General features: G+C 44.3%; 1 protein-coding gene across 1 annotated transcript in view; it reads right to left on the bottom strand.

Annotated features, from left to right (window-relative positions):
- The window catches only part of LOC138844960 (uncharacterized), a 65411-nt gene that overhangs the window by 31847 nt on the left and 16288 nt on the right, over positions 1-17276 (bottom strand). The window contains exon 2 of the mRNA XM_070055453.1: positions 1489-1624. Within this exon, the coding sequence (XP_069911554.1) occupies positions 1489-1624 (136 nt within the window). The remainder of the gene's footprint in view (positions 1-1488; positions 1625-17276) is intronic.

Genomic DNA, 17276 nt, shown 5'->3' with positions numbered 1-17276 from the left:
CATACATCAGCAGAGAGCTGGATTGAAGACGAGCAGCTGGGACACCAGAGTCCATATGGGATGTCAGCGCTGCAGGTGGAGGCTTAACCCACTACGCCACAGCACCAGCCCCAAAAGTCACTTTTCTGTATATTGTGTAAAGTAGGGGAGAACGTCTTCATTGACCAATGTTCTATTTATAGAATGGCTTATATATGTAAGAGATATTATTTTGTTCCAGTTTTCCATTTATAGGACAATTTGATTTTTGTTCTGAATGATAACAAAGACTACCTAAGCTCTAAATTATGATTTCTAACCTATTTTAATGTGCCTGCATCAATTTCGTTGAAATATTCACAGAACTGAACACTTGAGACTGCATGGGTTAATGGGACAGTCTCATTTTACTACTCCTCATGGGGCTTTTTATGAAACTTACACAGTAAGGAGATGAGAGGTCAGAAAAGAGGAGCCAGGAGCAGAGGTTGAGCAACAGTGTGTTTCTCTAAGCCCTCTCCCCCAGCCGCCATCACCCCTCGCACTCAGAAAGCTCCTCTATCAACATTGAGAAGGCCAGGCGAGGCGGCAGATTCCCACCAACCATGCAGCCTCCCGGGCCCTGAACTTGCCAGGGTTCAGTTGTATGCATTTGTATTATCATGTATTAATCTGCTCATTCTTTGTAAAGAAAAGATTAATTTTGCAACAAAAATTCTTATCACCATACCTTAAACAGAACTGAATATTGGTTTGGGGAGAAAACTTCAAAAAAATGAATACGCTGAAAAAAAATTGACTTTCACTTTCAATCCTAAATTGTTATGCTTCTTGTCAAAGATTCAAAACCTCAATCCTCTCTCACTCTCTCTCTCTTTCCCTCTCTCTTTCTCTCTCTCTCTGTCTTTCTCTTCCCTCCTCCTGCGAAATAAACCGCTATCAAAGAAATGTTAAAGACAAAATAATGCCAAATTGAGACTTTCTTCTTGGATGATCAATATTAAAACAAGACAAAAAAAAAAGGGATCAAGAGGGACTCACCATACTGTCTCTCTGAAGCCTAAAACTGCTGTCAAAATTAAAAGTCTGAACTTTTTAAAGTGTACACGTAAAAAATATAATTAAGACTTTAAACTAAAAGAAATTAATATTTTCTCTGGATAACTCAAGATTATTTAATGCTGCATTCCCCCATATCACCAGAAATTATTGCTTGAAATGGCCCCTCACAGTAACATCAGCCCATGGCCCACATTTGGTGAAAGACTGCTTAGTTGAAGTTCAATTATACAAAAAATAAGAGAAAAAAAATGAAAAATCCGCGTGTGGTTGGTTTCCTGTGGATGGCAGGGTGAAGTGTCCAGCCATTCACCTCTCTGTGGGAGGCCTCATGGGTCTGCCCTCCTCCCAGGAGCCGTGCACCCTGGGAATTGCTTTCAAAGCTTCCCTGAGTCTGGAACTTTTGTCTCCTATTTCTGCTGTCAAATCTTCCGCATCCTTCAAGATCACCCGGTAAAACTGTTCCTTGCACTTAGTCCACACACTTCCAGAAGCCTCCGGATACGGGAAGGCGTTCCTTTCAGCTGCATATGCACTTCCATTACAGCAGCTACATGTTTTGGTTGGAGGTAGTCGGTTTTCATGTCTGCCAGACAAAACACACGTTACCTACAAACTAAAGACAACTTTTTTAGCCTAAGCATACCCTATGTACCTGGTGCCCTGTATTTTTTATTTGCTAAACCTGGCAACCCCACATCTGCATCCAGAGATTCAGCTTTTGAGAGTCAAAGGCTGTGCTCCCCATCTCTGTATGCGCAGTGTCTGGGACGTTACAAGGTAGCGTAGTGCGGGTGTGATCAGTAGGAGATGAATGATTGCACTCAACCTCTCCTATGAAGTCACACAGGAGTTCAACCAAGATCAAGAACCCATTTCTCTTCCCACCTAGAAATGTACATTTCCAAAGGGGACATATCACATGCTCCAACTTCATACATTCTGACATCTATCATCTCGAAACTGGTCCTGTAGGAAGGAGCAACAGTATCTGAATTATTCTCTGCCTTGTCTCTAGCACATCCCATAATAATCCATAAACTGCACGCCTTTCATAAACCCTACTAGTATGCAGTCTGCTCCCACACAGAGCGCCTCATGAGGGTGAGAACTTAGTCCAAAGGCAGGCTCGGTAAATAGCAGGAAGAGCCAGAATAAATCTGTCCATGTTCAGACTGGCCCTGCCTCGAGTAATCAGGCTAGCAATTAATCACTGCGCTGGGCTGCAAGCTTTCCTGTGGGGGCAGCGTGAGTGACGTAAGAATCAGAGACTGAAGTGAGGCCGGTGTTGGCAGCTGTGACTCGGCTGCTGCCATGCCCGAGGGCTCCCTGGGGCTCAGTTTTCTCATTTGCATACTGGGTTTTAATGGCTACCTCGAAAATGAGACAATGTCCGTGAGGTGTTTTGTACGGTACCTGCCCGCAGCAGGTGTTGCTCAGAAGCAGTAATGATAAGGTGCTTGTGTTTGGTTCCTGCCTTTCCAGCCAGGCTGGACTCTGTTTGAACATAACTTTCCTTCCTGTCTTCATTCCTTCCTTCTTTTTTCTTCCTTCTGTCTTTCTCTCTCTCCCTCTCTCTCTCTTTCTCCTTTCTTTCCTCCCTATTTTTTTTTTCCCCTAAACAGCCTAAATAGGCATACTAGAGCTAGTCAAAGAGACTGAGTTTGTTGAAATGCTTGATGTTTTGGTGCTTTTCATAAAACTGACAATATTTAACTATGGTAGGTTAAGGTTTGACAAAAAGTTAACCTTGTAGGTGGCTAGTGGACTTCACAGTCTTTTGTAAATCATTGATAGACTAATTATGGGCATGTAAGAAACACTGGAGAAACAGTCACTTCTTAAAACCACAGAGAATGGGGGTTAAAAACTGCCCTCCCAGATGTACAATTTGGGACATGCTCAATCAGACTTGCCCCAAATGGTAGAGTTAGAAATGTGCCAGGGGATTCCAATTCAATCCCATCAAGGTGGCATGTACCAATGCCATCTCACTAGTCCAAGTGATCAATTTCAGTTCACAATTGATCATACTGATAGGTCTAAGAGTCAGAGATCACATAAACAAGACTAGTGTCTGCTAATACTAACTGATAGAATTAAGATGGAGAGAACGATCCAACAGGATACACAGCAGACTCAAATGGCAGATGTCCCTAAACAGCACTCTGGCCTCAGAATTAGCCCTTAAGGCATTCAGGTCTGGCTGAAGAGCCTATGAGAGAGTATGTGGGTGCAAACTGTTGAAATCTTTACTTAGCATATACTAAATTGATCTTCTGTATATAAAGATAATTGAAAATGAATCTTGATGTGAATGGAATGGGAGAGGGGAGGGTTGTGGGTGGGAGGGAAGTTATGGGAGGGGGAGCCATTGTAATCCATAAACTGTACTTTGGAAATTTTTATTTATTAAATAAAAGTTTTTAAAAAAACTGCCCTCCCATTTTCTTCCAAGATGTCCTATTGGATCCACGCCCTAATCACGGGCGCCAGCTGGCCCACTGCCTGAACACCACCACAGAGAGGCAGTGTGGCTCCTCCCTGGCTGCTCCAGAAAAGAGCTGTAGGGATGACAGTCTACTCTTGGCAATGCAGGAGCCATCCTCCGGTCTTGGTCTTAATTTGTCTCCACCATAATTTATCTGTGGCCATCATTAAATTAGTTTTTTCCATAATGAAATACCTAACTTAAATCAAGCAAAGCCCATATTGACACCTGCCTTTGTAACCATGTCTCCCCTACCCCAAAGCCTCCCTTGAAACCCTGTGGCTTCAGATGATTTACCTGTCCATAATTTTCCCTTCAAAAGCATCAGTCTTCCCAATGCTAAATCTAAGTCTATGAAAGACTACTTCAACCAGAGTTCTGACCGTTTAAGCTGGTTCAGTTAAGAGGGTATTGAGATTGAGGAAAGCTCTGAATAACCAGAAAGTCTACTGCTATCTTCCTTTTTACAAGACCTGGGAATTGAAAGGCACCAGAGAGCTAGAAAACATTCAGGCAGGGTCGATGCTTTGGTTGTAATAGGTTAAGCCTCCGCCTGCAGCGCTGGCATCCCATATGGGTGCCAGTTCATGTCCCAGCCGCTCCATTTCTGATCCAGCTTCCTGCTAATGTGCCTGGGAAATCAGAAGAAGATGGCAAAAGTCCTTGGGCCCCTGCACCCACATGAGAGACCTGGAAGAAGCCCCTGGCTCCTGACTTCGGACCAGCTCAGCTCTGACCATTGTGGCCATTTGGGGAGTGAATCAGTGTGTGAAAGATCTCTCTCTCTCTCTCTCTCAGTCTCTTAGTCTCTCTCTCTCTCTCTCTCTAACTCTGTCTCTCAAATAAATAATCCTTTTAAGAGAAAAAAAAATATTCAGAGGCATTGTTACTCTTATTCCTACAACAGGAAAAAATGAACATAGTAGATTTATTCCATGCTTGTCTAAGTCCTTGATTGAACTTGGAAATAGTATCCACCCAGCCAATCTCTTTTAAAAAGAGAAAGCCAAGACATAGATAGGAAGAGAAAAAAGAATTAGCTGAGAGTAATGACCTGGGCTGGTCGGTATACAAAGTGTGAGAGCAGAATTAGATCTTCCCACCTTGGCTCTGCTGTTTCCTTACTTGATCACCTTGTGTGTGTCGTTTGTCAAAGGAGTGTATCCATGTTATAAAATGTAAAGGAGTGACAACTAACTGAGCACCAAAAAGGAAACCTGCTAAAGTGAAATGAACACTATGAGAAACGGTGACTTGATCAGCCCTCACCCTGACTGTTGATGAGCATCTTAATATGTTATCCCTCTTAGTATTTTTTTGTTTGTTCTACTTAATACTTTTGGTTGAATACTGTAATCAATACACAATTCTTCTTAAGTGCTGAAACTTAACTGAAAAGTGATCGCTGATAAATATAAGAGTGGGAATAAGAGAGGGAAGAGATGTGCAATTCGGGACATGCTCAAGCTGACTTACCTCAAACAGTAGAGTTAGAAACATACCAGGGGATTCCAATTCAATCCCATCAAGGTGGCATGTACCAATTCATCTCACTAGTCCCAGTGATCAATTTCTGTTCACAATTGATCGTAATGATAGGACTAAGAACCAAAGGGATCACATAAACAAGAATAGTGTCTGCAAATACTAGCTGATAGAATAAAAAAGGGAGAGAATGGTCCAACATGGGAAGTGAGATACACAGCAGACCCATAGAATGGCAAATGTCCTAACAGCACTCTGGCCTCATAATCAGCCCTTAAGGCATGCGGATCCGGCTGAAATGTCCATGAGAGTATTTCAGGCATGGAAAGCCAAGACACTCTGGGGGAAAAAAAAAACCTAAATGAAAAATCTCCAAAAGTGAGATCCCAGTGGAAAGAATGGGTCATCAAAGAAGGAGGTTCCTTTCTCTGAAGGGAGGAGAGAACTTCCACTTTGACCATGGCCTTGTCTAAAAATGATCAGAGTCAGTGAACCCAGGGGGCTTCCATAGCCTTGGCAGCTCATGACAAGAGCCTCTGGTGATTACTGATGCCATAAACAAGAGTGTCAATTTGTTAAGTCAACAACAGGAGTCACTGTGCACTTACTCCTCATGTAGGATCTTTGTCCTTAGTGTGCTGTACATTGAGATTTAATGCTATATAGTACTCAAACAGTATTTTTCACTTTATGTTTCTGTGTGGGAGCAAACTGTTGAAATCTTAATGTATGCTAAACTGATCTTCTGTATATAAAGAGAATCGAAAATGATTCTTGACATGAATGGAAGGGGAGAGGGAGTGGATAAGGGGAGGGTTGCGGGTTGGAGGGAAGTTATCGGGGGGGAGTCATGTAATCAATATTCTGTACTTTGGAAATTTGTATTCATTAAATAAAAGTTAAAGAAAAATAAAAAAATAAAATAAAATGTAAAGGATTCCAGCTGCCCTAAATCACACAAATACTCATGTCCTTATGGTCAATGTTGACTTCTCCCAGAGGTCTGTAACATGCACATATTCCCAGGGATTCCACATTGAATCTCTAATGTGGAATTTTTTTTTTTTTAAGAAAGAAAAAAAGACAAAGAAGACCCTGAAAACAGTTCAGAGTTGGAGATCAGATACAAAAAGGGCAGCGATGATGTAGGGAGAGGAAAGGGCAATAAGAGGGTGGACGAGATTCCAGAGAGGTGGGGCGGAGCACAGAGAAGATCCCGTCCACTTCCTGATTTCGCCTCTGGGTTCCCCGCGGGGTGTGAAGAGCCCGCAGATCCACCACACGGATGGGACCGGTCCTGTGCCTGCAGCAGCTCTGGTTTCTCACAACACCTGATGGCCCTGTCCCCCGGAGAGGTGGGCCAACAGCCGCAGGACACTTGGTGAGTGAGTGTAACCAAGAGTGTCAGGCAGCGCAGGTGGAGCCCCTGGCAAGCCCCAGCCAACGGGCCGCACTCCTGCTGCTTTGAGTCTCAGGAATGATTCTTCTGCAGAGTGGCTGGCGTTTACCTCGTGGGCCCAGAAGTTGAGCAAGATTCTTGTCATGGATACCGTCACATCCCACAGACGCCCTCTCCCAAGTGGATGGCTCCAACCATTAGTTGCTAATAATTGACGAATCTAAAAACAACACCTACATTTATTTCAAAATATCTCCAATTTATGGTACATTCCATCTTGAGCCGGAGCAGGCAATGGTGGAGGAAATACTGGTCCTTTCTACGTATGTAGCTCCTTGTGAACAGTCACGTTCAAAAAAGTTGTTCCTGTCTGAGCAGTGTGAATCAACCTCTGAGAACAGTTTCAGATTTATTGAAATAGAATTAGAGTTAGAGGCAACAATGGGGGCAATTAAACTTTGGGGGAGCATCATTGTTTTCAAGATGAAAACAACGGGGCCCAGAGCTGTGGCGTAGCAGGCAAAGCTGCAGCCCACAGGGCCGCCATCCCATATGGGCGCCCGTTTGAAACCCGGCTGCTCCACTTCCCTGCTTGTGTACCTGGGAAAGCAGTGGGAGATGGCCCAAGTCCTTTGGCTCCTGCACGCACATGGGAGACCCAAAAGAAGCTCGTGGCTCCTGGCTTTGGATTGGCCCAGCTCTGACCATTGTGGCCATTTGGGGAGTGAACCAGCAGATGGAAGATCTTTCGATCTCTGCCTCTCTGTTTTTCTTTTCTTTTTTTCTTTTAAGACTTATTTATTTATTTGAAAGCAGAGTTAAAAAAAGGCAGAGGCAGTGAGAGAAAGAGAGATCTTCCATCCTCTGATTCACTTCCCAAATGGCCACAATGGCTGCAGCTGGGCCCATCAAAAGCCAGGAGCCAGGAGCTTCTTCCAGGTCTCCCACACCTTCTACTGCTTTCCCAGGCCATAGGAGAGAACTGGATGAGAAGTGGAGCAGCCAAGACTCCAACCAGCACCCATATGGGATGCCAGCACTGCAGGTGGTAGCTTTACCCACTACACCACAGTGCCAGCCCCCTCCACCTCTCTGTAATGATGTCTTTCAAATAAACAAATCTTTTTAAAAAATGACTCAGCTCCTTGACAAGACAACAGGGCTGTATGTGACCTTACCTCCATCCACCTCTCTACCTTCATCTCAGAACCCTCTGGCTCTTGACGACCCCCCCCCACACACACACACACACCTCAGTGGCTTCATTTTGCAACAGTGTAGGTTCTTTCCCATCACATAGCTGTTTGACACCCTGTTTCCTTCCTGGGATGCTCTTTTCTGCACCCTGTTTGCCTATTTACCTTTAGCTCAGATGACTCCTCTTCCAGGAAGCCTTCCCTGACTCCGCAGTTTATAAAAGGTCTTCTCATTTTACATGTTAACAGTAGTACTCAGCGCTGTTGCCTCTTACTGCACAGTTGCAACTTAACATGGATTCTTCTTGTTATTTCACTCCCTAGTCCCTTTATTTATAAAGTTACACACTCCATGAGGGTAGCTCTAAATTCTTGCCCATCACCATACCTATCCCCAAATATATGCTACTATTTATCACATAGTAGGCTTTCAATGAATACTGATAGACAACATAAGTAAATCAAGCTGTGAGACCCTCCTTCAACCAGCTGCATCTAATTGATAGTATAGTACAGTGGTTAACTCTGAAACCATACAATTCAAGACTAAGTCCTGGCTCTGCCACTTCTGGCTGCAACTTTGGGGCAAATTCTGCATGTTATTTTGCCCCAGGTTCCTCCTTTGTAAAATGGGGATAATGATTCTGTATTTCATTGCATCTAAGATGCCTTTTGTTATAGCACACCTACCATGTACCATAAAAGAAAAACAAGTTGATCAGACTAGGACACAACCCTGGCTTGGATTTTTCCATACAAAACCTCACTCTGTTCCATCAGTGGGACTGGTGAAGTAGCGTTCCCTAAAGATGCGCTCCACTGTGCATGCCCTGTCTTACAGCCCCAGCTGGGAGACTCTTCCATACCATTGGCACGCATTCTGCAAGATGATCTCACCAGCAGATGTCAACAAAAGGCTTCAACACGAACCAAGAAGCTGTCACAACAAGCAACCTAACATGCGCAGTATCAACAAAATTCATGATTCAACAGAAATGTTAAACATATGAACAGCTATGACCAAGTGCAACACCACCAGGCATTACCCCATTACCATCACCACCCTGCTGGCCCCAATCACACAAGACCATGGCTTATAAAACACATCCGGATTTCAGAGAGGTCCAAAGAGGCTCGTGGGGCCGGTGCAGTGGCATCCCATATGGGCGCCAGTTCTAGTCCCGGCTGCTCCTCTTCCAGTCCCGCTCTCTGTGGTGGCCCGGCAAGGCAGTGGAGGATGGCCCAAGTGCTTGGGCCCTGCACCCGCATGGGAGACCAGGAAGAATCATCTGGCTCCTGGCTTTGGCTCAGTGCAGCGCCAGCTGTAGTGCCATTTGGGGAGTGAACCAATGGAAGGAAGACCTTTCTCTCTGTCTCTCTCCCTCTCTCTCACTGTCTATAACTCTACCTGTCAAATAAAAAAAAAGCAAAAATAAAAATAAAACATTAGAAAAAAGAGGCTTGTGAGCAAACATAAAATAACAGCTATTAGATTGCTGTGTGGAGGGACACACAATGCATGTCCTCTCTATCTGCCAGCAAATACTGTTACCTCCGCCCGCAGTCTTCGGCCCCCGTGTCCTCTCCTCGGACACGTCTGGGAAGACCAGGCACACTGAAGTCTTCTATGGAGACTGAGCATAACCCTCTGAGAAGCTCAGCTTTCTCAAGAATGGAAACAGTCTGGAGCCTGGAGGAATTCCAGCTTATTCACTTGTGCGGCTGTGGGATTACAGCTCCCCACCAGAACAGCAGCACCCTGCAGGCAGAAGTGCGGGTGCCTGTTTGCGGCCATATCCCCCGTGCCCAGATGCCTGGCACTCAGCAGGCACTCTACGCATGCAGTAGATTCTTGATTCCATAGATGTGTACTAGGGTTAGCAATGCTGGGTTGAGACAATTCATCCCGTGGATAAGACAGCTCACAGCTGAGTCATCAGCTAAAAAAAAAAAAAAAAAAAAAAAAAAAAAAAAAAAAGCTATGCTCCTCTATTTTCCCCTTTGCCATGGCAGCTTTTCAAACATCTGTTTTAGGGGGCAATTTTTAATGAAACTAAATTTAATAAGTTAAAAGTGTATACTTAATTATATTTAGCATCAACTACCATTATTAGTGATCCAAGGCCACTCCTGGATCACCTGGCAACAGTGAGAGACACGAAACCAGCAGCAGGTGTTTAGGCTTACTGACTGCTTGCTAACGGATTAGATGAGACTTCTGCCCCCTGGAAATGCTAAGTGGCTTTCTTTTGACTCTGAAATTGAAAAATGGACCCCAGGAGCTTCAGTCACCTCGGTCCCTTGCTTGCTTCTGCCCTGGAAGACCTATTGGGAAGATGCTTTTGTACATATCTAATCCTCTTCACTACAAGTTGCTTTTGTAGCTTAAGTCTCAGCCATCTGATGATGCCTGTGTGAAACTGTGAATAAGAGCAGACACAGAACTCAGATCACTGTGGTTTGAATTACAGCTCTGTCATCTACCACCTGGTGGCCTTGAGCCTCTAACTTAACCTACCTGGGCTCCAGCTTCAAAATTCGTAAAAATTGGAATCATGGCACTTATGTCACTGTAGTATAACGAGGTATAAACAAATACTCAATGCTTTGCACACAATAAACACTATATAAGCGTTAACTAAGTAAAACACAAAGTATGCTGAGTTTTCAATAAACTTGCTGATAATTGATGGTGTGAGAGTTGAGGCACATAATGAAGCTACTATAGACAGTCACACATGCCTAGGGAAAACAAACAAAAAGTAACTCCTGCATAAAAACCTTGGTGCTGTTCAAGGATTATTTCAGTGCAGAGGGTCAGCTAAGGTTTCCAGTGGCATACAACAGAACCTCCTAGGGGCTGCTTGTATTAGCTTGTTTCCCATTGCTATAACAAAATACCCGAGGTTGGGTACTTCACAAGGAAAAGATTGACCTTGCTCACAGTTTAAGTTCAAGGACATGGCATTGACATCCGCCCAGCTCTGGTAAGAGCACCCCATCCCTGGCTACATTACAGCAGGACGGATAATCTCATGCTACTAGCACAGGCATCACAAAAGTATCCCAAGTGAGACAGTTAGCCAGAAAGTGGGGAGGGGCACATCTTGCTCTTTTATAACAACTGCTCTTCAGAAAACCGACTGAGGTCCCACAAGAACCTCTTAGTCCCTTCTGAAAGTAACACAAGGCTCCACCTCTGAAAGGCTCCAATTCCTCCCAGTGTTGCTATAATGAAGACCATGCTTCCAGCACAAGAACTCTTAGGGGACGCATTCAAACCATAGCCAAATCTCTTTAAGGAGAGCCACCGAAGGGCCCCTAGAATCAAGCCTCAGAGAAAAGAGGAGTCAGGTGTTTCCAGAGAGGTCAAGAGCAAGGGACCTGGGGCAAGCATTTGGTACAGTTGTTAAAACACCACTTGGGACTCACATTCCATAGTGTAGAGCCCAGGTTCAAGTCCAGGCTCTGCTCCTGATTCCAGATTGCTGCTAATCCTCACCCTGGAAGGCAGCAGGCATAGACTCAACTATTTGCGTCCCTGACACCAGTATGGGAGACCAGGATTGTGCTCCAGGCTCCTGGCTTTGTTCTGATTGTTGTAGCATTTGAGGAGTGAACCAGTGGATAGAAAAGATATTTCTCTCTCTCTCTTTCCTTTTCAAATAAAATAAAAGAATCTTAAGAGTGGGTATCCATGAAGAGTCCCTTTGGGAATAATTCCAAGAAGATTTTCCCTCTTGTGTTGCTCCCTTAGAGGTGTGACTTCTTGTGAACTTGGCCTTGAGGCCACATGCTCACCTTTCAGGCTGGAGATAGGGAGCAAATGTGGTATCTGCATTGGCCGGCCCCAAAGGATTACAGAGCATGGAGGCGGAGGCAGGGACTCAAAGGAAAAGCAGGTTGCTATCACCAAAGGAGGTGGGCACATTTGCTAGGCAGCTGTCCACCACATGAGCAAGGAAGAGATGGGAGGACAGTGTTTTCCAAAATACTATTTCTATTTACACTGTAGGTCTTTACAGAAATTTAATTTTTTTTTAGGTCTCCAGAGGTAGTGCCTGAGAGCTTGCCTCATCCTCAGTGTTTTTATGCGAAAAGAGCAAGAATCTGGCAAGAATCATAAACTGTTTCCCTGGCCTAATGAAGTCAATCTCTAGATGTTTGTGTTGCATTAATTTAAATGCTAATCTTTGCCTCACAAATTCATTAGCAATAATTTCTAATTCAATCAAAACAACATGCCACTAAACTTTCAGAACTCACCAAGCGATAAGCATACAAAAAATCTCCCATGTTCATGAGTCTTTTCTTCCATTGGGTTGTTTTTGGCTCTAAGTTCCAGAACACCCAACTTGAAGTTGCATAAGGCAAACAAATGTGTCTTGGACACGCCCCTGGGTGTCCAGAGGGAGGCAGGCTCTGCATATTTCACCGCACCGCTCCAGCTCCAGTTCCCTCCGCCTTTGTTTGCTCTTTGTGTTCTTCATCTCAGGCTATAAGCAAGAGAGAATTTCCAGTGTTCGCCAGTGAGCAAAATGGTATCTAGGAGGAGATGGGATCATCTCTTTCTGTAGCTCTCAAGAGTAGGGTGATGGGGCCCGTGCTGTGGCACAGTGGGTTAACACCCTGGCCTGAAGTGCCGGCATCCCATATAGGTGCCAGTTCGAGGCCTGGATGCTCCGCTTCCAATCCAGCTCTCTGCTAGGGCCTGGGAAAGCAGTCAAAGATGGACCAAGTCTTGGGCCCCTGCACTCGCGTGGGAGACCCAGAAGAAGCTCCAGGCTCCTGGCTTCAGATCAGCACAGCACAGCTCCGGCCGTTGCAGCCATCTGGGAAGTGAACCAGCAGATGGAAGACCTCTCTCTCCCTCTCTCTCTCTCTCTCTCTCTCTGCCTCTCCTCTCTCTGTGTAACTCTGACTTTCAAATAAATAAATAAAATCTTAAAAAAAAAAAAAAGAGTAAGGTGACTTTCCTTAGAAACTTCTAGCAAACTCTCCCCTCCTCTCATTGGCCCAGATCACATCACATGCCAACACTAAAACAACCCCACGGTTCAGACATTTCCATTCGTTATCTAGCTTAGCCTAGCGCTGAGTCCTTGAACCAGCCACTAGCAAAGAGAGTTATGTTAATCACGTCTGACCCCAACTCACAGGCCACTAGACATAACAAAGATGAGGGATGGATGTCAATGAGGCAATAGGGTAGGCATTTTTCTCTCTCCATCCCTGATGCCTGATCCTCATTATTGCCCCAACTCTGTGTTTGAGAATTTAAGATTTAATAGAAGACAAGGGCTTCTTCCCACTAGCAATGCTGAAGACACCACAAACTTTCTTTTTTTTCTTTTCTTTTTCTTTTTTTTCTTTTTTTTTTTTTTTTGACAGGTAGAATTAGACAATGAGAGAGAGCAACAGAGACAAAGGTCTTCCTTCCATAGGTTCATCCCCCAAATGGCTGCTATGCCCAGTGCGCTGCGCCAATCCAAAGCCAGAAGCCAGGTGCTTCCTCCTGGTCTCCCATGTGGATGCAGGGCCCAAGGACTTGGGCCATCCTCCACTGCCTTCCCGGGGCCACAGCAGAGAGCTGGACTGGAAGAGGAGCAACCGGGGCAGAACCAGCTCTCCAAATGGGACTAGAACCCGGGGTGCCGGCACCGCAGGTGGAGGATTAGCCTAGTGAGCCGCGGCGCTGGCCACCACGAGCTTTCTGACTTCCCTCACAGCAGAGCAGGGGATGATGTGATGATGTCAGAGTCCTCAACAATCAGGTTCTTTCTAGAATTCAAGATGCAAAGATCCAGGAATCACCTGGAAAATCCATTTGAGTGGCAGGTGGTAGCAGTGGGACATCCAGGGCAAAGCTGCCAGACTTAACATGAAAATATTGGAAGCTGAATTAAATTTGAATTTCAGGTATCAACTAGTAATTTTCTAGTATAAATATGGTTCAAATGTTACATAAATATGACACGTTTATACTGAACTATTATCCAGCATTTATTTGAAATCCCAATGAAAGCAGGAGGCTTGTATCTTATCTGGTAACACTGATTTGGTGGCATCATTTCCAGTGGCAGAAGAGTACCTGATGAACAAGGGAGCAGAATCATTATTGGATTGGGAATGGCACTTGTTTTCCATGTACCTACCCCCCCTTCTTGTTTCTGCTTAGTTTATTTTTTTTAAGATGTATTTATTATTTTTTTTTTAAGATTTATTTATTTATTTGAAAGTCAGAGTACCCAGAGAGAGAAGAAGCAGAGAGAGAGAAGTCTTCCAAGTGCTGATTCACTCCCCAGTTGGCTGCAATGGCCGGAGCTACGCCGATCTGAAGCCAGGAACCAGAAACTTCTTCCAGGTCTCCCACGTGGGTGCAGGGGCCCAAGGACTTGGGCCATCTTCTACTGCTTTCCCAGGCCATAGCAGAGAGCTGGCTTGGAAGTGGAGCAGCCGGGACTCGAACCGGCGCCCATACGGGATGCCAGCGCTGCAGGCGACAGCTTTATCTGCTACGCCACAGTGTCATCTCCTCTGCTTAGCTTCTAAGCCTAGTTCTGAAACATTACCATAAATTTTGTGAGAAAACAATCATACCACATAAGTTTCCGTTGCTTACCAACCTCAACATTCACAGCAAAACTTTGAACCTGTCCTTTAGCATGGAGATCGGTATGGGACACAAGGCGGAGAAGCAACCTTTTTCTTTTAAAGCAGATGTAGCCTGGGAGAATCACTTTCTTTGCAAGCTTCTGCTTTGTCAGTGGTTGAAGGAAATGCATGCAATCTTTCCTGCTTCAACCAAGCTAACTGTGAAACAAAAACATCTCCGGAATGGTCGACGACTTAGAACATAAGGATTACAAAATTCAGGCACAGATAAAACCTCCCCTTTACTGGAAACTTCCCTGTCCTTTGGTCTACCCTGACTAATAAAACTCAACTCTTCTCATCTATAATAATCTCACTGTTGCTAAGTTTAAGAGTTTAAACACATTGAAAACCTGTAGTAGGAAAAACATCACTAATATTTTGGGGCTCCTAAATTAGCCTGTATTCCTGTTACCTGTTTTCCTTCCCCTAGAATAGTGGATCCTCACAGGTGGAATTCCCTTTGGATGGAGCGCTGATGTTAATTTGCTGGTTATCCTTGAGCAATATGAAGAAGCAATTTAATTAGACTAGTGGCTGCAGACTGGAAATGCTGCCCTTCTCTCTTCTCTAGACCTTGAAAGAAGCATGCTGGTTTGTTGGTTCAAGATTGTGAAACTGACTCCCAGTTATGCATGCCAGGGAACGGAGGCTCTCTTGGGCTACTGCTTAAGTGATAACCTAAGTTGTTTGCTGACATTGAATGTGGTGCTTCAAGACTTTTCCAGCTTCCTCCCCTCACAATGGGAGCTGTCAGCACGGCTCCAGAAGCCAAAGCAGAAGCAAAGATTCTCACAATTGAGAATTTCAAGTATGCACGGGCTGCTAAAATACGGAGGTGGTGGAGTTTTTCTCCCCCCTACTCAACATTCAGCTTACTTTTCTGAGCCTGACTTCCTGCCAGGACAGTCTGGCTCTTACATTATGTGAATGCCAAGAGGGACAAGGAAACCAGTGCCTGCCATCCTACGGGGGAATCAGGGTGCTCCTGGAAACTTCTGCAGGATCCTATGCACCCAGGGTTCTGTACATTTGCCCCCCAGTCCAGCCAAAGTGGTAAAGCAGGTGACCAAGATCTGCAGTGATATGAGGCCACGTGACATATGTCACCAGTGACACAGTGACTGGTCTGTTCAATCAGAGCCGAAGGGACACAGTGAAACTTGGGCTGGGACTTTGGGGGAAATTCTTTCTTTTTACTCTGTTTTCATTGGATTTGAAGCGATAGAAAATTAGGTTTGGGACTTCGCCAATCAAACGGTTACAAGAGTGAAGCAGCTCTGTGAAAACAAGACAAATAAGGATGTGGAACCAAAGGTCTTGGTGGCATTGCTAGAGCTCCTTCATCAAGCCGGTACTGAGGCTGCTCCTACCTGGGAAAAGCTCTTGTCTGGGGCAGTCTGGTTTTTGTCACTTGGAGTGATATGCGGAGTTCCAACTGCTACAGCTAAATTGTCCCATATATGAGTAGGACACTATCCAGGATGAAGAGCTGTCACAGCCCGGCCTATGGCCAAGGTCTTCAGCTTCTGGATCGTAATTAGGCAGACTCTTACCCAAGATCTCCTCCTAACGTAATGCACATAACACATTATGTGACCTCAGGAACATCCCTGCAGCTGGGCGTCTCTGTCTCCTTCACCATCAAGGAGCATTCCTAAATACTCCCCCTTGTCCTGGAGACGCATGTGGTCACGGTAGAGGCTACAGTGTGGGAAGAACAGATGGTGTGCTAACATGGTGTCGTATTTGCTTTGCAAGTGGTCTGAGAAGTTTTATCAAAAGAATTAGCTCTGAAAGCACATGTTTTTGTTTTTGCTTTTCCTAAAGGGCACGATTTGTTGCAAAATAAAATATTTACAAGAGAAATTGCCTCTCAATTGAATCACCTTATAGTTCATTTTTGGATTCCAATTTAAGTCTTTGGTGGTTAAGCCACATTTTCCACTTAAGAGCACACTGTTTGTTTTTAGCTGGGAATGGTTCAAAGTTAAATAGTTGTATTTGTTTGAATTCATGAATAGTTTGGATAATCATGTTCAATAAATGTTATTTTACAAGACTCAACTCAGGACTAAGTAGAACTGACCTCCTGGAATGTTTATTTTTCTTGGTGGGTGGGGGCAGTGCTGTCTTATGTGCTCAGTTATCATATTTCTCCAACAAAGCCACTAATTTCCTAGACATACTTTCTGAGAAAATGACTAAGTAACAGCAATAAATTTTCTGCAAATTGCAATCTTAATGGGGAGAAAAAAACCTGTGTCTCGACAATTATTTAAGAATCGTATGAACATCATCATTGATATCATAGAATAAGCTATTTTATCATTAGGTAAATTATTGAGTAGTTTCTGGAGTCACTAAGCAATACAAGAGAGCAGATACCTTACGCAGTGGTGCAGATGCCAAGTGGAATGCCCATAGCGATAGTGCCTGGGTTCCAGTCCTGACTCTGCTTCTGGTTTCGGCTTCCTTCTAACATACACCCTGGCAGACAGAAGTGATGGCCCAAGCCGCTGGGAGACCTAGATTGAGTTCCAGGCTCCTAGATTTGGTCTGGCCCTTCCCTGGCTGCTACAGGCATTTTCAGGGCAAACTTGCAGATGGAAAATCAATCTCTTTTCCTGCCCCCCCATCTCTCTCTCTCTCCCTCTCTCTGCTTTTCATATAAGAAAAAATAAATGAGAATTGAAAATGAATCTTGATGTGAATGGAAGGGGAGAGGGAGTGGAAAAGGGGAGGGTTGCGGGTGGGAGGGACGTTATGGTGGGGAAGCCATTGTAATCCATAAGCTGTACTTTGGAAATTTATATTCATTAAATAAAAGTTAAAAAAAAAAACCTTAAACAAAAAAAAAAGAAAAATAAATGAAAAATTTTCAAAAAGAAATAAAATAGTATTGGTCTGAACTAATTAGCTATGAAACCTCTATAACTCAGTCCTTGTATTTCTGCAATATGATTTTGAGTCCCAAGAAAGTCTGATTATAGCTACACTGTTAAGCCTATCT

Source organism: Oryctolagus cuniculus, chromosome 1, assembly GCF_964237555.1.
Source record: "Oryctolagus cuniculus chromosome 1, mOryCun1.1, whole genome shotgun sequence".
Taxonomy (NCBI): Eukaryota; Metazoa; Chordata; class Mammalia; order Lagomorpha; family Leporidae; genus Oryctolagus; species Oryctolagus cuniculus.
Note: the sequence above shows the minus strand (reverse complement) of the source record. Positions and strands in the feature narration are given on the sequence as shown.